Source organism: Notolabrus celidotus, chromosome 24 (assembly GCF_009762535.1).
Source record: "Notolabrus celidotus isolate fNotCel1 chromosome 24, fNotCel1.pri, whole genome shotgun sequence".
In the NCBI taxonomy this organism is placed as follows: domain Eukaryota; kingdom Metazoa; phylum Chordata; class Actinopteri; order Labriformes; family Labridae; genus Notolabrus; species Notolabrus celidotus.
The window spans coordinates 7154979-7174342 of record NC_048295.1 but is presented as its reverse complement, the minus strand read 5'-3'; the positions used below and the strand labels follow the sequence as shown (position 1 = coordinate 7174342).

At 42.2% G+C, this 19364-nt stretch overlaps 3 protein-coding genes across 5 annotated transcripts; 1 reads left to right on the top strand and 2 right to left on the bottom strand.

Annotated features, from left to right (window-relative positions):
• Window positions 1–1309: 1309 nt before the first annotated feature.
• timmdc1 (translocase of inner mitochondrial membrane domain containing 1) lies at window positions 1310–9858 on the bottom strand. 2 transcript variants are annotated; one of them, XM_034678002.1, is made up of 8 exons: window positions 9746–9858; window positions 5844–6190; window positions 4859–5024; window positions 4567–4655; window positions 4398–4465; window positions 3632–3710; window positions 2174–2284; window positions 1310–2082 (listed from the first exon to the last, which is right to left on the bottom strand). In XM_034678002.1, the coding sequence occupies exons 2-8, from the start codon at window positions 6167–6169 to the stop codon at window positions 1932–1934; spliced, it is 990 nt and encodes a 329-aa protein (XP_034533893.1). In that variant the 5' UTR covers window positions 6170–6190; window positions 9746–9858; the 3' UTR covers window positions 1310–1931. The 2 variants fall into 2 exon arrangements, with proteins under 2 accessions (XP_034533893.1, XP_034533892.1); XM_034678001.1 differs by lacking the exon at window positions 9746–9858 and adding an exon at window positions 7508–7697.
• On the bottom strand, window positions 8339–12749 carry poglut1 (protein O-glucosyltransferase 1). The gene is made up of 11 exons (XM_034678000.1): window positions 12616–12749; window positions 12130–12220; window positions 11386–11529; window positions 11165–11300; window positions 10959–11080; window positions 10822–10881; window positions 10630–10729; window positions 10446–10504; window positions 10195–10362; window positions 10050–10106; window positions 8339–9960 (listed from the first exon to the last, which is right to left on the bottom strand). The coding sequence occupies exons 1-11, from the start codon at window positions 12686–12688 to the stop codon at window positions 9804–9806; spliced, it is 1167 nt and encodes a 388-aa protein (XP_034533891.1). The 5' UTR covers window positions 12689–12749; the 3' UTR covers window positions 8339–9803.
• Window positions 12646–18819, top strand: LOC117808320 (calsequestrin-2-like). 2 transcript variants are annotated; one of them, XM_034677999.1, is made up of 13 exons: window positions 12646–12764; window positions 12980–13034; window positions 13388–13563; window positions 15258–15342; window positions 15499–15599; window positions 15865–15973; window positions 16606–16679; window positions 17083–17213; window positions 17298–17343; window positions 17447–17501; window positions 17581–17681; window positions 17767–17841; window positions 17923–18819. In XM_034677999.1, the coding sequence occupies exons 2-13, from the start codon at window positions 12992–12994 to the stop codon at window positions 18127–18129; spliced, it is 1203 nt and encodes a 400-aa protein (XP_034533890.1). In that variant the 5' UTR covers window positions 12646–12764; window positions 12980–12991; the 3' UTR covers window positions 18130–18819. The 2 variants fall into 2 exon arrangements, with proteins under 2 accessions (XP_034533890.1, XP_034533889.1); XM_034677998.1 differs by lacking the exons at window positions 12646–12764; window positions 12980–13034 and having other exon boundaries at window positions 13172–13563.
• The last annotated feature ends 545 nt before the right edge of the window (window positions 18820–19364 follow it).

The window sequence follows — 19364 nt, the reverse complement described above, 5'->3', positions numbered from 1 at the left end:
ATATAGAAGACCTTGAGACATAATAATTTGACCCTTAAAAGTTCAAAGAAGCTGGAATTAAAGCCATAATAATATATTGTGGGTGGGAATCACTCCCCAGCTGTAAACTGTATGTGATGCCTAAAAGCTCCAGCTGTTCAGTGTCATGTAAACACTATAATACTTGTGAATTAGGCCAGATATGCAGCTCCACAAGTCCACCGACAGAGGGAACTGAGAGCCTATATGTTAATGCTCTTTCAGTCGTCCCTCTGTGCTGAGTTTGGAAAGCATCATTTCCACATCTTGACGATGGTACATCAAACTTTAACATGTTGCCAGTAAGGTGCATTTAATTAGATGTATTTAAATTTAAATGTTGCATTTGAAAACTTGTTTTCATGATGGTTAAGCCAAAAGAGTGGATGTGAGTGTGCATTTGGGGCAGCTGGTTTTTGAAGTTGCTGAAACAGTGTCTAGATTTTGTGTTAATATTCATGTAAGTTAATAAATACTGGTTACAATACTGTAAAAAAGGCTTCCTCAAGCTGTCCATCTGCATGTCAGCGGTGACTGCAACACTCTGGGCCCCAGCTGTGTCAGTGTCACATCTTGTTTACACCAGGGACCAAAGCCATGTTTGACCTAGTTGCTGAGGAGCCCCAGAAGGCACAGCGAAGCAGCACAGTGCACATGATACGGACGGAAAATGCCATTTGTGCAGACGTGAATTGACATCTGTCGGAGGGTGTCAAAAGCGTGGTGAGGAAACGATAACTTTCATAATGACGGTCGGGGTTTGAACGGCACATTTTTAGAGACAGACTTCTGCATGGTCGAGCAAGTCCGGAGAGAAACTTTACATTTGTGTTGATTTTGGCGCCCCCTGTGGACTGTGAAGAATGTTGAAAAAATTGCAAATAATTTGGGTATTTTTTCATCTATAGTACAGAAACCATTAAAAGATTTAGATATTCTGGAGAAATCTCTGACTAAAAATAGACAAGGTCAAAAACCAGTATTGTATAGCCATGATTTTTGGATTAACAGACATGGCTCTGTAGTGGAAGTCGCCGCATTGAGTCAAAATCACTTCCAAAAACAACAGTTCACCGCTTCATCAAAACCTGCAGGTTAAAACTGCACCACGCAAAGAGATGACACATATAAACAGCATCTGAAATGTATGATTTTTTAATCAAATACAGGGTTTTTAATTATTTACACACCAATAAATTCTGTTTTTAACATTTTGCAAAGTTTTGCCACTTTTGTGGACTCTGGGTTTGTATTTATTTAAAACAACAAAGCTGAGACCAAGAATAAAGGATGAGTGTTGATTTATGTTTATTTCAAGGCCGTGTGTCTTTCATCTGAAGAACTTTTTTCAGTTATAGCCCTTACAATGTTAACTTCTGATTACTACTTTTTAACATTTTTTTCAAACAGAAATCTTACCGACAATCTTAAAAGTTGAGCCACAGTTGATATTTTCCCCTTAAACTTTTAAAGAACCTTTGTTCTCAGTTTGATCAAATACTGCATCAGAGCTTCATGTTGTTGGAAACTATGTCACTAACTGTATTCAGAAGGCTGGTAAATTACATTCAGCTAAAGATTGTTTCAACATGTTTGGCCTAGAGATAATTTATACCTGTGAGGACTATTGTTGACATGATGCTTATTTATTGGCACCCTTTATCAATCTTTACCATCAGCTTAGAACTTACACCTTAAATCTGCTGAAATGTCAGATTCAGACAGCTGGAACCACCCAAGTGCACTTTGACAGGAGTTTGAGGAACAACAGTGTCCTTTGATTGTGATGTGAAGCGGTTCCCCTTTACTTAGAGAGAAGGTGTGTGGCGTCCAGGTGAGGAAGAGACCCATTTGTCCTCAAAGCTTGTGTGAAGTCCCACCTTTAATGTCCACAAGATAACAGGCAGGGACTGTCACTGTCTGCCTGAGTCCTGGGTCAAGTCCTTGTTCTGTGGTAAGCTCAGCAGCTCCTGGATCCTTTGCATGTCCTTATTGGTTACCTCCGCCTGAGAGCTGTCATTCAGGTCCCCGATGAGCTCGTCTGTCAGCTTCAGACGCGCCGCCCTTAGCATGACAGAGAGAGAGAGAGACATGTGAACAACAACATCAGGGTTAATCAGGTTTGTTCTCCTGCTTTTCTTTTTTTTAAACTCACCACTCTGTGAGCCGGAGCTCATACAGCTCCCTGCGCTCCCTCCTCCTCCTCTCGCGGGCCGTTTCTCCAGCCAAGGACTGCATGCTGATGATCAACGTGCCAGTGGGAACCCTGAGCACGAGTTAGATGAAGCATTGTCACAAAATGTCTCAAAACAAACAGGGGATGCATTAGTTTATTAGAACACGACATGTTGCACTTTTGCAGACATGACTCTGTATTAAAGGTCACCACATTAACTAAAAAATGACAAGGTTAGAACAACACCTTGCAAAGACATGACAGGTTTAAACAGCACCTGAAAAACTGCAACAACTCGCCACGTGGGAGTTCTGCAGAGGCAGTAAGTTACATTTTGACAACCTGTATTAAATGTTAATACATGAAACCACAGGTTCAGACATTTCACCTGACACACTGCCACCCGGGAAATTATGGACGTAAGGGGTTACGAAAACATTCCCGTCTTGCATAATGTGTTTCGTAACGAGTCTACATGCCATACAAGTCCTGCCAAAGCAGCAACTCGAGTCACTCAAATGTTCAAAGCTTTTTGCACCATTCGTACAAATTAGTGTCAAAGTTGTCTCAGCTGTCTGTTGCCCCCTCCTCCTCCGCTGGCCCCCGCAGGCCACACCCAAACCTTTGGAGTCACACCTCCGACACATGCACAGATAAGAGGGTAAACTAGAGCATGATGTGCTTTCGGTTTGCTGCCTGCTTTTATTTTGTACTCCTCTGCCCTGACTGCACCTGGCAGCCCGGGCTGTGTGCGCACATCACATGCTCCAGGTGGCTGGTCCCTGAGGCAGAGAGGGAGGAAGAGGAGGAGGAGGAGGGAAGGAAGCTTTGTAGGGGCCAGCAGGAGATGAGACGAGGACTGAGCCAACGTGAAGATGAGGCTTGCTGGGACGATCCAAACGGCCCCTCTGGTCTGTTTCACCATCAAACGCCTCTCGCTCAATCTCCCTTACACCGTCAGATTCAGATCTCTTGGCTGAGAGTGGCCGCGGTGTAAAGTGGGACAGGGAGAGGGGACGGAGTGGAGCGTGAGTCCAGATCAGACCACGGTGCATGGAGATGAGAGGGCTGGAATAACAGAGGTGGTAGAAATGCAGAGGGGGGCAGCTGCTGCCTTGGCCTGCCTCCTTGCTCTAGTGCCCAAAACACGGCCCTCTGCAGCGCACATGAGTCCCTCTGGCAGCGCGCGCAGAGCTGGGAGTGGAGGGGGGGGGGGGGGGGGGGGGGGGGGGGGGTTCAGCTGTGCGACAGAGGGTTGCTGGGAGGGGCACAGCTGGCTGCCAGATCACTCGCTGCTCCCGCGCACACAGGCATGAACGAGGATTCACACAGACGCGTGAGCGAGTAATCTCATTCTGCAGGATTTGAACGCTTCGTGGTAAAAACGTGACAAGTGTTGAAAAGTTCTGTGATGGGACATCATAGGGCCAAACTCACCCCAGCACCGCTCCGATGATCGTCCCCGCCACCAGACCTCCCAGGCCCAGGTTCAGCCTGAAGAGGCCTCCGGTCACAGCTGCACACAAAGACAGTTATTGTTACTCAGTGTGTGCTGTAGACGCTGAAACACTTTGTATCATGGAGGAGAACTCATGACAATTTAACAATGTTATAAAACGAAACAATCTCTGTTGTTACATTCAAAAGAACTCAAACACGTCCACACACACATCCAGGAAGGAGCTGGATTTTGATTGCCCGCACTTCGTCCGGCCTGAGGTGTGTCTCTCTGCTCTGCCATCAGTCACAGCATCTGCTTCTCATTTAGACATCTGCAATTGCTGATGTTTGTCAGATCTTTTTAGAATCTACTAATGACACACGTTGTGTCTTTTACAGACAGATTGAGAGCAGAAGCGAGAGAATGGGATGTCACCTGGTCCCTGTATGTTTTCCATTAATCCTGACCTGTTGACTGTGAGCTCCAAACCTTGCCACTATGACTGAGGCTATAAAATGTCCAAAATCAGAGACACAGACCACCAGACACTTCCTCTGTTTTATTTGTAATAAATGTATGTTTTGACTTCCATTGCTATAAACAGTAAATCAAACGTTGATGCGTCTTCTGTGATTATTCGTGCGGACACAGAACGTGCAAGTTGGAGATCACAAGTAATAGAATTAACCATTTTTGGTGATCAGGAGTTCATATTTTGTTGCTGTGGTATCAAAGCAGGTATGGATATCATATGTGACTCACCTCCGGCTGCAGCGTAATGGCTGAGGGCGTACCTGTCCCGGTACACGGACAGTCCTGTGCTCACAGTACTACAGAAGCCAGAAGACAAGATGGAATAGAGAGAGGTTAATGAGGACAAGAAGCTTGAAACTTCATGAATTCATCAGGTGTGATTAAAGCATTCGCTTACTTGAACAAGGTGACAAAAGCCGCCACTCTCCAGCTCCACCTCCACCCGTACCGGACGAACCCTCGGATTGCTGCGTTATGAGCCGAGCGCTGGTTTAGAAGACGGGGAACATAATCGTGAGGACAGAGCGGACGGTTCTTACTTCAACTTGTATCAAGGCTCAGCCGCTCGACAGTAATCTCATTGGATTACAAAGTTGTCATGATTGTTGTGATTCAAGTGGGAGATAAACGTCAAACATGAGCACATTTTTAAAAAAACACTCTGATATTGAAGACTCTGACACTCTTACCACTGCGTCCACTCTGCCAGTGTAGATTTCTGCCTGGCTGGACTGGATGTACCTCTGCCTGGCGTGGCGGGCGGCTGGCAGGCCTCCGTAGATCATGCCTGCTAGGGCAGCGACAAGACTGCTCTTGAACACGTTGGTGACTTCTTCAGGGTACATCTGTGTGGCACTGCAGGGAGACCAGAGGGAAACAATCAGAGCCACTTAAATAGTTAAAGTTTGAATACATATATTATTTCTTAATTGGATGTGCAAGCTAACGAAGATGAAGAAAATTCCCCCACTTCAGGACCATCCTGCCTCTTTTTTTTCCAGTCAGACTTAAGACCTTTAAGACCAGACATATTTTATCCAACTATATCCTAATTTTAAAAGCTGTCACCTCATAATAACTGTGTGCCCTGGTGTTACTTTCCCTTAAGCAGAATTTCCTCAAGCTTCCATATCTCCATCCCTTCTCTTTTTAACTTCTGTTCCCTGTTTGTGAATGTATATGAAATATGCTACCATAAACATAAACAAATCTACAACAGAGAGTTAAGAAGAAAAAAATGAAATAAAATGTTTATTTTTATTGGAATGCACACAGAGAGTGTGATCCTGTAGACATTCTGTATTTACTTTACTATAGAAAATGTAGTGCTGTCAGATATCTTGACAGTACTGTATTACAGTCTATTTGGGTGGCTCTGCTTCTTCTGCAATGGCTCCCTCTAGTGGCTGAATTTCAAAATAAAGTTCAATCAACTCTCTGTTACAATCAAATAATCAGTTAGTTTTTGTTTGAAGTTAACTTCTAACCAGGAAGTTCTTCAAAGTCAGGACTGGACTGGACTTTCCTTCAACAAAACTAGGAGAAATGACAAACTGTCATTTCTAAAAGTAAAAAACGTAGAACTTTTTGAAGAGAAGAAGGACCAAATGACTGAGACACTTCACAGACAATCAGTTTACATGGACATTTTCAGAAAGAAACAAGAATACCAACTCTTTCTCAAAGAGGTCCTTGATGCGCTCCCATCCTGTGTCCGGGAACTCCGGCTTGCCCATATTCCCTGGCATGCCGCTGGGAGAGGGGATGGGTGCAGCAGGAGCAGCGCTGATGGAGGAGGAAGACGAAGGAGCAGGCATCTGTGCAGGCTGGGCGGCAGCCACATCAGCTGCGTGGACCCTGGGGAGCAGGAAGCAGAAGGAAAGAGGTCTGGCGCTCTGGATGAGGCCCTGCAGAAGGCCGGTGCTCGGGGCGCCCCGAGGGGTTGAATCTGCCAGTCGTCTCTGCAGGGCGAAGCTCGTTCTGGGCTGCTCTGGATGCATCACGCTTCAGCTGGCATCAGGCTGTGGTGGGAAGGCAGAAACACATGGCTGTGAGTTTGGATGTTGCACTCGCTTCCTCAACTTAAGCTCTGACGTGAAATTAAACCGCCTTAAGGCGAGTGGAGTCCTGGCAGGGCTGCACAGGCTGTCCAGCTCAGCAGATGTTGAGCGATGCAGGGGTATCAAAACACACTGGCTGACAGAGTCTGGGTATAGATCTCTGCCTGGACAAATACTGAAAGATGACTTCCTTCACATACTGTACATCCCTTAATGCTAGCAAATTAATCCAACACTTATAATCCATAAGATCTGTTGTTGAATTCACTAAAGAAAAATTCAGGGAGTGGACTAGTAAAATCTTTTAATTATGAAGATTATTGATGTTTTATTCATTTAGATCTAAATTTAGCTTTGAAAAATGTGTTAAAAATTATTATTTGTAAGCCAACAAATGTGATGGCAATGTAGGAGAAGTTTGTGGTTGTATTTATATTAATTTCAAAATAAATATAGTACAATTAATGGATTTAGGGGTTGACTTTGACGTAATTCAGTTGAACCTAATACAGAAAACTCTGCAGTCCTATGAACACAACCTGTACATACTATATACCTCTTGATCTACCTCTTATGTATATATTCAGTCCGGTTACACAGCTAGGTTGCAGCTCACATCTAAAAATGTCATGAACTTGCTTTAGTGTCATCTCATGTAGCTTGAAACCCAATGGTGAAGCTAAGCTAGCACCTAGCAAACAGGAGTTGGCATCTATTTATAGTCTTCTATTACTTATTTTACTGTATTGCTTTTATTTTATTTCTAATCATGCCTTTTTTAATTGTACCATTGTCTTTTTTTTTCTGTCAACCTATTATTCTGTGAAGCACTTTGGGCTGCATGTTCATATGTATGAAAGGTGCTATATAAATAAAGTTTGACAAGCTGTAACTTTACTTGGCATATGTTGCTATATGTGTTATCTTCACAAATAAATGTGAATGACAATGATTCAGTGTAAGAACAGAGAAAATAGAGCCTTGAACGTGGCTAGTTAGCTAAAAACTTTTCCTTTATTACCTTGATTCCTTTACACCTGTGCAATGCTAGTCTCACTGCTAGCTAACCTCTTTGGAGTCTCACCGCTCCTAGTAAGATATAAACACAACTACACACGTAGAAGTAATCTATTTAAGTCGTTACTTAAAAACAGTTTAATGTAAAATCTTAAAATCGACTAAAAACGTGAATAAACATGTTTGTCCGATAATGGGAGCCTTGTTGTTAACACTCAGCATGCCTTAAACTTCACGTACGACAAGGAAAAGCCAGCTTACCAGTAAGCGGCATTGACTTCTTTGACAGATGCTGAGTGTTTTAAGAGAAAGGTGTCTCACTGTGATACTAAGTATTAGTATAAAGTGACCACATTTCTCTGTAACTGCCCTTCTGCTTCGTGTTTGCTAACGGTGACTTTCCGACGCTCTCTGCTCTAACGGCTTCCTGACCTTTGACACCCGGAAGTAGATACAGCGACACAGTGAGGTTTGGAAACAGCGCCGCCTATCGGTGGAGGACTGAAGGTCAAATCAGTGCTAAGCATGAATGTAAAACTCCATATTGCCGAAATGTCATATAATTATCAAAATGTTATCATATTGGTAAAAGTTAAAAAATTTGGAACATTTTTTACTACTCGAATATATCTCACTGAGTCATACACATGTGCACAAAAAATATTAAAAATGTGAAAAAACGATATAGTTCTACTTGTTCAGTAAATTCTTATATATATATTCTTTATTTAAATAGACCTTTCAGTTTCTCAATCTAATTCAATTACTTACTATGTAACTGCTGTTAAAAATATATGTCTGTAATTGATAGCCATGTTAATAATTTCAAACCAGTTTACTCTACAGAATTTTGCAGCTGCAGTTTTTAGACTGTTTATACATAGCACAAGTCCACACTTTTTTTAAGATGTTTTATCAAAAATTTATTTAATTATACAACTATCTAATGTGTGTTGGAGTGTTCTTTGTGCTCCCTGATTCAATTTGTAGCCAAGTTGTATTCAGTCTGGATTGTACAGTTATTTGTATGTTTGTTGTTTTTTTTTGCAACAATCTGAAAATAAAAATAAACGTGAAAAAACTCAATTCAAGGATGTTTTATGAACCAACCGTTTAATGTTATAATAAAAACGCTGCAAATGATCACAGCTTTTTGGTCAAACTATCCCACTAATGGAGCCACATTCACCAAGTTTTTAACATTTCATTACATCTGTTTTGTTCACAGTAAAATGTGAATACTACAACATATTCAACATTACCCTGCATTAGCTTTACATCACCTGTGTACAGCAGGGATAACAATGATAATGAGTCTGATAAGTCCACAAATGAAATTGTCATTACTATGAAGTCATTATTGCTCACTGTTGGCACTTAGTGTGGAAGGAAATCTGTTCTGTGAGTATTCCTTTGTGCTTTAAAAGGTACAAAACTTGAGGCTAAACTGCTCATGCACTAACATTTTCATTAAAAACAAACAAACAGGGAAATTTATGAGTGCTGGGTTAAAACTAATACAAGTGAGTTGAAGTTCCTTCAAATCTCCAGGAGAGGGTAGTGTGGCAGAGATGATGTCCTGTGTAAAGTGTGTGTTTAACAGACTAAGGCAAGATGGGGAAACAAGACAAGAAGTAACAGCCTTTCAAATTGAATATTAATGATGACACTTAATCCTAATCAACAACAGATTAAGCTGCAGGTTAGAAAACAAAATTGCAAATAAGAATTGCGTAAAAGTTGTAGCTGTCGTGGATATTTGAGGCGATCTTAAAAGTTAATGGCAAACAATGTTGTGTGTGAAAGAGAAAAACAGAACAGATTTGGTTTTTCCACTTCTATAAAATTGGGGAGGCTCAAAAGTTCTCAAATATAACTGCCCTTTTTCAAAGATATCTTTGTTTAAAGGCCCAAGACCAGGTAAATCAACTGGGAACTACACCTCCCAGAATGCAACACGCCAGTTAACTTTTAATGCTTACAAGCAAACTGCTTCATGATGTTGTTTTGGCTAACGTAAAACCTGTTAATCCGAAGTAAATCACACGAAAATGAGTCCCTTTTTCAGATTCACACCTCTGAAGTAAACCAGAATTAAGCATCTGTGTAACTTTCTATTTACAGTGAAGCTGAGACTCCCCAGCATTAGTTGATCAAACGCTACTTTAAGGGATGTTTTAAACCATGAAACTGCATGTATTTTTTATGGAGCGGCAAATATTGCTTTGCATTAGATGAGAACAAAACGCCGCTTCTTAACCCGCTGGTTAGGCATGTATCCCAGGATGCTTTGCTGGTGAGCACAGTGAACAGCCGTGCAAAAATGAGATAATTTCAGAAGCTAGAAACATGATTGAGTGTCGATGTTTTACAGCTAGCATTAAAGCCCTGAGGCTACACTACACCCACGACTACGTGAGACTAAACTACCTGCCCTGTAACTGTAGTTCCCTTTTCATTGATTCTTGAGGCATTAAGATGTCTTTGTGCAGGTTTTACATTCAACATGTAGAGTTTCCCTTCGATGCAGCTGCCCTGATCCTCCAGAGTCTCCCTCTCACAGCTCCGTCCTGCTGGGTCTGTGGACAATCTGGTTGTAGTTGTCCTTTCTTGTGGGTTGGTAGGTGAGGAGACTGCCAAACTCGGAGAGGAGCCTCTCCCAGTAGCAGGAAATATCTTGCATCTGCAGGTGATTGAGGATGAATTCCATACCCCTGTGTAAAGAGAGAAACCACGAGTCACTTCCCTGCTGCAGCAGCTGCTCGCTTACAACAAGTTTGAATCATACGAGGGAATCTGTTACCTTGTAGCGATCTCCTTTGCGATGGCGTCATTCTCTTTGACAAACTGTAGAAGCTCCCTGTAGAGACAGAACATGCACATACATATGAATGAAGTTGTTTGATAAAGTTTAAGTATTCAGGGAACAATCGCACCAGCCGTGCTACCTGAGGTCAGACAGATCCTGCTTGATTGGGACGTAGTGGACCCATGGCTTGAGCTGAGGGTAGAAAAACTCCTGCCATTCATCGCCCACGTGGAACACCAGGGAGCCACAGAGGAAGAGATGCTTCAAGCGGAAGCTGGCTGCCACACCTCGGAAGTTGAATAGATATCTGCGAGGACGAAAGAGCGAGGAAGGGCGGTTAGAAGAGCTCATAAAGGACATGTGCTTCAATCTGTCTTTGATTCAGCTTACTTGTATTTGCAGTGATCGACCAGAGGGATTTCTTTGGCGGGAGGTCTCCCTAGCGTGTCCTTAAAGAGACAGAACACAGGCTTTATTGAATCAAACACTTATTTGTTTGTGGTTTACTTGCAATTAACTGGACTTAAATTAGCCGAAACAACATCATGATTGAAAATGTGTTACTTGGACTCACCTTCTCAGACTTCCAGGCCTGGTTCTTCGTGTACTCTGCATCCACTAGCTCTGGAGCCTCTCTGGACAGAAGAATGAGAGGGTCCCGCTCCGGACTGGTTCTGTCAGATAAATCAAGAAGCATCTGTGAGGAACTAGAGCTGGGAACGAATCAAGACGGGTATTTGGTTAACAAGTGGCTAACAAGACTGACCTGGAGCCTCTGAAGAATCCTCTAGACTCTTTCTTCTTCCACGGCCACTGTGCTGCAGACCTGGTGTGACACATTCAAAGTATTAGGACTACTCAAATCATCTATTTCATAAGCTGACATCGTATCTGTGACCTTACTTCTTGAGATCATCCCTCATCAGGTCCCATCTTCCCAGTCCAGTGGGGTATATCGGCCACACGGCAGGTCCGCCCTCCCAAAAGGTCCAGGCAGGATACATGATGTCCTGATAATCTGCAGTCTAGCAAATCAACACACACATGTAAGAGAAAGTCACGTGTGTACGAACAGTAAGAGTGTGTAAAAGTAGGTCTTAGATTCTGACCTTACTGAAAGAGAAGACAGGGAGAGTCGGCTGCACCCAGTTTGGAACTTGCGGGTAATCCCTGACATTTACAACCATCTCCATGTCAGGTAATCTGTTAATCACCTCCAGGATGAAATGCTCCACCCCGCTGCACCTGAGGACACATTCAAATTAAACTTTAAAGAAGACCTTTCACACGTCAAATACTCACTAATCACATCAGGTTCTTTTCTCCTCACCTGGAGGGAAACATGCAGGCCTTTTCTCTGTACAGCTTGTGTCCGATAATCTGGTAATGTGTGCCCACTCCTCTTTGGATCGTCGCAGCCATGACATCCTCAGAGATTGTTCCTTTGAAGGGCTGCAGGTCCTGTTGTAGAACGCTGGATTAGAAGAAGACATGTTATAAAATCACAAGATCTACAACCCCCCATTCCAAAAACGTTGACACAATGTAACATGTTAACAAAAGCAGAATTTAATGGAAGGAATTGCATTAAAAACAGGTATGACTCTGTGGTGGAGGTAACTGCATGGGCTCAAAATGACCTCCAAAAGGGCCATTTAAGACCGCCTTAGTGAAGTAGAAAACTAAATCAAAATGTAACATTCTTTTTGTAAATCATGGACAGGAGAGGGAGTATTGTTATTGCTATGAGCATACAGTTCAAGCACTAGCATCTGTGGTTAAATGGGGATGCATTAGTGCCCATAGCATGGGTAGCTTACACATCTTGGAAGGCAACATTAATGCTGAAAAAAATATACAGGTTTTGGAGCAACTTCCGTTCCCTTCTTCAGGAAGACCTTTCATATTCCAGCAAAACTACAGTCTGCATGTGTTACAACAGTATGGCTCAGTAGTAGAAGAGTCCACGCTCTTAATTAAAATCTTACACAGCATCCCAATTTTGTTTTGGGAAGTGAGGAAGTAAAAAGGCAACATGTTTTGAAAGGTAAACACAAACATGCATCACACCCACCTTTGATGGCAGCTGCAGTTTTCAGGGCTGCATGGGGTGTACCCTTTAACAGCAGCAGATATCTGGTCTCTGTGTTTCTTCCACTGATCCCCTGCAGAGTAAAGTGCAGGATTATAGAAAGGATGTCCCATTGGGTTCATAAAGCTGATACATCTGTTAAAAAAAGATGCCCAAAACAGAGCTAATTCCCCACCCTGCAGAACTTCTGTTAGCATTAGCAGACTTGTTGTTAAATCCTTCTCAGGCTCAACTAATAAGTTGCTAAAAAGCTCCTGTGCGTGATAGTTTGATCAGTCTGCATAGAAAACCTCAGATGAAGCAAAGTTATCTTAGTTGAATGAGCTCGTGTTCTAGTTAGCTAGCCCGTGAACTGATGAATGACTCCCACACACAAAGTTCCCGCAGCGACACGAACAGAGGGGAAGTTAATCCTACAGCAGGTTTAAAGTTCCTTAAAGACTCATATCTGTTAGAAGAAGGTATTACCTGATGCAGAAACTGAACATAAGTCATAAACTTGCAGCAGTATTAAAAACCTCAGCAGCCAGCAGCGCTCCATGTTCCCTCTGTCCTCCAGCTTTGTCTGATGAAACAAAGCGGGGATCGATTACTTCTGCCTGACTACAGTCATTACGGTAATGCGCATGATGAATTCCCAGGGAGAGCTACCGTAATGTTTAGAAGTGCAGCCAAAAATGGCATTAAAGGGACAGCCCGCAAAAAATCTGCACACTGAATTAATCCACAAATTCTCCATTCAGTTCATAGACTGTGATTAGATGTTCCACAGCCAATGCTCAGCCATTTTTCCACTCATGAAATCCCCACAGCTTCTCTGCTCTAATTTCAGATTTTATTCCAAATGAGCCTCACATGCATGATTGACCTGCAAATGGATTGTTTAGGTGAGTTTCTGAGCAAGGGAGAGACTTGGAGGGAAGATAGAGAGAGAGAGAGAGAGAGTCCTCAAGGGAGATTTGGGGCTGTAAGACTGAGTGATGGAGAGAGAGAGAGAGAGAGAGGGAGAGAGAGAGGAGGAGACAGAAAGCAGGTGGAAGGGTTGAGATATGAAATGACAGTGAAAGAGAGAAGCAGAACTAGAAAGTAGTATAATATCCATTCCTCTTGTCACATTGGGCCTTGAAAGGTTCTTTGATGAACTTTAATCTGGAGTAAAAACTCAAAAAAGCAATGCTGCAAATCCGGCTCGCTCTCCTATCCGGCCTCTGCCTTCACTTTTTGTTCTTTTGCACCGCAGAGGAAGGTCTGGAGTTTCCTAACTTCGACGGGAAGGACAGGGTTCTGGACATCAGCGAGCGCAACTACAAAAAGGCTCTGAAGAGGTACGACCTGCTGTGTCTGTTCTACCATGAACCCCTGCCGGCAAACAAGGGCCTGCAGAAGAGGTTCCAGATGACGGAGCTGGTGCTGGAGGTAAGGAAGGAGTAGAGAGGAGACATTGAGATTAGTGATGATGAAATGCCCTTTAATTTCTGAGTGGTTTAAAGTTCATATATGGGACTTTATTCCATATAAGTCAATGATAAATTAGCCAGTAAAATCTTCTTCTATTTTCAAATATATTTAAAAACAGTAGAGACAAATGATCACCTCAAGTCACAGTAGTTTTTCCTATGAACTGTATCTATCTATTAAAAGATGGACAACATCACAGCTCTCCAAAAGTGAAGCCAAAAAACTTTAAAGCTCCTGTTCCCACTGTCTTGTTGTCATATAGGCCGTCAAGCCTCATTGTGAGTCTAGGGAGCCAGAAAAGCTGTCCTCTAGGTCACGCAGATCCATGCTACTCATAAAGCCCGCCTCCTCCATATTAACAGATGGGACATGGGTCAACTTCAAAATAAAAAAAACTCAGCAAATACATTTTTTCCAAACATGGTTCCTGTCATTAAAGTTGACTCCTATCATGCTAAATCATGCCAGGATTTTTTTTCCTTTCTGTTTCCTTTTAATTTAGTGATCTAATGCTAAAAAAAGAGTAAATAATAAATTAATCTGTAACATAAACGTGGCCTGAAGTTAACTTTTAGGGAAGGGGAATTAGAGCTGTTAGCATTGAGCTCAAAGCACCACTTAGCAACAATTTGTTACCAAAACTGACAGCTGTATAGCTTCTGTTCCTTAAAAATAAATCACATAATAATCTCAACATGAGCTGTATCCTTTCAACTCTTCCATTTTCCTCAGACGGTGACCTCCTAAAGTAAAGCATCATGTCCCTGAGGACTCATGACTGATCAAAGCCAAAAAAAAAACGAGACATGGGGGACTTATTTGTCATGACGAACAGCCATATCTGATGTCACTGATAGCATAAAAATGCCTCAATAAGCTACAAACCCCCCGCGGGCTCGCCTCACTGCTGACTCCAACCTGTCAAAACAAGTCATCGGATAGTCAGTGATCCCACCTGGTGGGAAACACAGACAGTGAATGCCTCATGCTCGCTCTGACTCCTCGACGTGCAGACTGTCTAATGTAAAGTGAAGTTGTTGCTCCCATCTTGTCGGACAGAGTCTTACCTGCATTCTCTTCAAACTCACAGGCAGTGACTTTAATCCCATTACATGCTGTCCTCTGAGGTTCAAACGCACTCTGGGATTGTTTCTAGGTCGTTCTGTTAATTATAGCATGTTCCAAAAACTCTCTGGCTTTGAACTAGAAATAAGTAGATGCTCTCTTGCATCCGCTTCCGTCTTATCTCCGAGCTAATGGTGTGAAAAGTTGCACATTTTGAATTTATCAACATCCGCCTGATTCTCGTGTCGCTGCTTCTTTTTGAAAGCAAACACAACCCCAGTTTAAGCTCCACAGCAATGTTTCTGAATCAATTTTACTTTCCAAAGACCTGAAAGGCGAGCAGCCCTGACTCACTCTCTTCAATCCGACAGGAAAACTCCACAGGAGGCCCTCCACGCACAGATTTAGGTTATCAAAAGATGTATTGAGGAAGACGGCAGCAGCTGTGGGTGATAGCATAAATATACAGTGTAGACATAGAAAGTGTTGGAGGCTCTATTCCACAACCTGGGTTCAAAAACATGTTAAGTTAATAATATTTTTATTTCTGTCATAAAAAGTCTCCTCACCAATTTGTCTGTCAACAGCTCACAGCACAGGTCCTGGAGGACAAAGATATTGGTTTTGGGATGGTGGACTCCCAGAGGGACACTAGAGTCGCCAAAAAGCTGGGTATGAATCCTGCGTCTGTTCGCATTATCTTAGCTTTCATCTGCATGCTGAACGTCTGAGTAGAACTTTTCTTTAATGCTTTAACTTTGCTTTCTTCTGCTTGAATATCACTGATAGTGTCCTCGCTACTAATTTGTATCCCCAATGTTCAATTAGGTCTGGAGGAGGTGGGCAGCTTGTACGTCTTCAAGGACGACAGAGTCATAGAGTTTGATGGCGAGCTCTCGTCAGACACACTGGTGGAGTTTCTCTTGGATGTAAGGATGATTTAAAATTTTCTTTAGATTACTATCAACAGTGAAACTTTTAATTACTCAGCTTAAAAGACTAGCTTGTTGCAGTTTGAAATGGCAAATGTGGACACTTTTTCAGTCTCTCGCCAAGAGGTGGATAAAATTGATACTTTTATAGATCTTAAGCCAAATGTTAGCTAAAACCAGAAGTCAATGAATACTGCTGTATATTTTGCGGCTACACAGTGTGTGTTGGCAGCTAAAATACCTGTACTGTACCGTCCCCTAGGTGCTGGAGGACCCAGTGGAAATGATCAATAACGCCATGGAGCTGCGAGCCTTCGAGAGGATGGAGGAAGACATTCGTCTCATTGGCTACTTTAAAGGAGAAGATATATGTTAGTTGACCACCAAAGTTACATGTTAGCAACACACTTCTTATGTTGCCTTGCTTCACGCATGCTGATTGGAATTAAAGGCTAATGGAGCTTCTGCACATCACCATGTTCAACTGGCTGTTGAAGAGAAACCTGATTCCAGACTCTCGCTTCGTCTCATGAGAGACTTTAAATAGCTTCTAGTTCTTTGTCTAATAGGTCAAACTGCAATTATAGTTCCCCTCAACAAAAAAAGGAGCCAAAGTGAGAGAGGGAAGATGCTATCTGGCCCAATATGACAGTGGCATGAAGTTTCATTATAGAGCTTATTTCTGTCCATAGATAGGTTGCTCCTGTGTTGTGACCTTGCTGTGAGCAGAGCGGGAGCGGGTTACGAGCGAATGAGACTGTATTAAGAGAGACTTTGTTACTTCGGAGGAGATAGTACAATCATGTGGGGATATTGAATGAAGCATGGCGGTTTCACTGCTCTCCTTTCTGATCATACACACCAGATTTTGCTGGGAAATGTGACCAGAGTATGAATAATGAGAATTTTCACTCAATCTGTTTTGCTTTCTCCTCATTCATTTGAAGTCTCTCAGGTGTTTACCACTAATCTGTCTTTCTCTGCTTCTCTCTTTTTATTACAGACTACAGAGCTTTTCAGGAGGCATCAGAGCGCTTTCAGCCATATATCAAGTTCTTTGCTACATTTGATAAATCTGTGAGTCTTAATGTACAAAATAAATGCTCATAAAAATAATAAAAGGTCAGATCTTAGGTAGAATCATACACTACTGAAAGAGAGCGAGCGTTGCAAGTTCTGAGATTGGCTGATTTTACCGGTCTTTATTATAAGCTATACTAATATTAGCTTAATATTGATATTAGATTTAACATTTCTCATTTAGATTTAACATTTAACAGAGGTTAAGTCTTCTGCCAAGGGTGCTACACATTTGGTACAGCTAAATGTGTTAATAATATACACAAAGAGTATAAGAAATGTCCTTAATGCAAAATGCTTTCATATTTTTTGAATTCTTGAATCAAACTCCTACAGATTCCCTGTAATTAGCTCCCCATGCTTATCATTATGCTAATCCTGCTCTCTTGTATGTTTTTAGGTAGCCAAACATCTCTCCCTCAAGATGAACGAGGTGAACTTCTATGAGCCATTCATGGAGGAGCCGGCCATCATTCCTGGCAGACCTCTGACGGAGATGGACATCGTTGAGTTTGTCAACCAGCACAGGAGGTTGATTAGATTTAAAGCTTGTATGGGTAATTTTAGCACTGTAAAAAAGGGGTTAAAAATTCTCTGAAAAATGTCTTTCTATAGGGCTACTTTGAGGAAGCTGCGTGCAGAGAATATGTTTGAAACATGGGTGAGCAGTTTTTCATACTAACTAAGGCAATAGACTTGTCTCAGAAGACTTCTTTACACTGTAAAATATTGGTCTTGCTCTGAAGTCTGTTTCCAATATCTAGGAGGATGACATGGATGGGATACATATTGTTGCATTTGCTGAGGAAGAGGATCCAGGTCTGTGCCTTTTCCCCTCCTTGCTAGCTTGTTTACATTGTTTCCTGTTTTAATTGTTCCTCTGCTGTTTTATCCTCAGATGGCTACGAGTTCCTAGAGATATTGAAAGACGTGGCCAGAGACAACACCAACAACCCAGAGCTCAGCATCGTGTGGATTGACCCTGATGACTTCCCTCTGGTTCTGCCTCATCGTTAGCTTAGCAATAACTAAATGTGAAATAGGACAAGGATAATGTGTAATAATAAGCTTTTTGTCCTTCCAGTTGACCACTTACTGGGAGAAAACCTTCAAGTTGGACTTGTTCAGACCTCAGATTGGTGTGGTCAACGTCACAGATGTAGGTGCTGGTAAAATCGAAAGCTATGAGTGAAGTGTTCATTACCTCTTACATTGGTCTTCTTGATGCGCTGTGTTCCAGGCGGACAGCGTGTGGTTGGACATGTCCAATGACGAAGACCTGCCCACCTCGGTGGAGCTAGAAGACTGGATAGAAGACGTTCTGTCGGGGAGAGTAAACACTGAGGACGACGATGAGTCAGCTGACGACCAGGAATACCATGACAGCTACATCGCAGAGGAAAGCTATGATCAGGACCCAGATGAGGAAGAGGACAGGGACGACTAACCAGGAAGGGTTAGGGTTGTTGTCTTGGCAGTTAAAACCTGGGTCAAACTATTAAGCTGAAAACATTTAAGAGTTGGATAACAGAAAGTTGGTTAAATCAGGCAAACAAGATTAAAATGTACAGAGCAGATAAAACAAAACTGATCACAGGTCATATTAAGACATTTCAAGCCCAGCCCTAGCTATGTTTTTGGTCTCCACCACCCTGCAAACGATTTGTTCCTTTTTAGCTACAAAGTGCTACCCTGTATTCACCAGCTTTAAGCTAGCTTTAACTGTATGCTGTTTGCTGCTGGAAAGCAAGTGTATGATGGATTTTTAGAACTTCTCATGTTTATATTTTATTGGAAGACTTTGAGGATGCTAATTTAATCAAAATGTTTAAGCTAGGGGCCGTAAAGTCAAAACAATACACTGAAAGAAGCTAAAATGCTACGTAAAGCTGATGGAAACTGCAGCCTGTTGACAATTTCTTGTGCGTAAGGTTGATTAATGATAAAAAAAGTTACTTGGAAACGTATAATTGTGTGTATTTATGTATATATGTGAAAATCAAGGTTTTTCTTTTCGTTAGCTTAGTGTTAAAAGTTTCTTAAGGTTATTATAGGTCAAAATCAAATCAATGTTACACTTTAAGAGGCTAAACTTGAATTAAAAGAACACATGGAAACATTTTTTGAGACTATTTGATGTGACAGTGTCAATAAAAGAACATAAGGACTATGTGTGTGTGTGTGTGTGTGTGTCTTTTTAATGTTTATGTGTGAGAGTGTGGGAACACACACGCTGCTCTTCTCTCCCTCATTAAGACAGTCCAGAGTGGCGCTCAAAACAACAGATTGGCACATTTTCCCCCTCAGCCAACAAGCGATTTCACCTTGAATTATTCAAACATTAGTGAATAATTTAGCATCGTTAAGCCTCCTAATGGGTGAGGGGACCTGGACAGAGAGGCCGGGGGGAGGTCGCGGGTGAGGGGGGGAAGAAATCACTGCCCAACAGGCTGGACAAACTGCATGAGGAGCAGGCACGCTGGGCATGAATTAATAATACAAGGCCATGCAAGAATGATGATGATTCCCCTGGAGGTGGATGTGATGTACTGTGTAAACAGGATGTTTGTAGTATGCTGTGGGATTTACACATAGGCCATGCTTTAGCTGAGAGATGAGAACATTCAGGTCTGTAATGTGCACTTAAACATGACCTGAGGCAAGACGACGTTTCACGCTTTA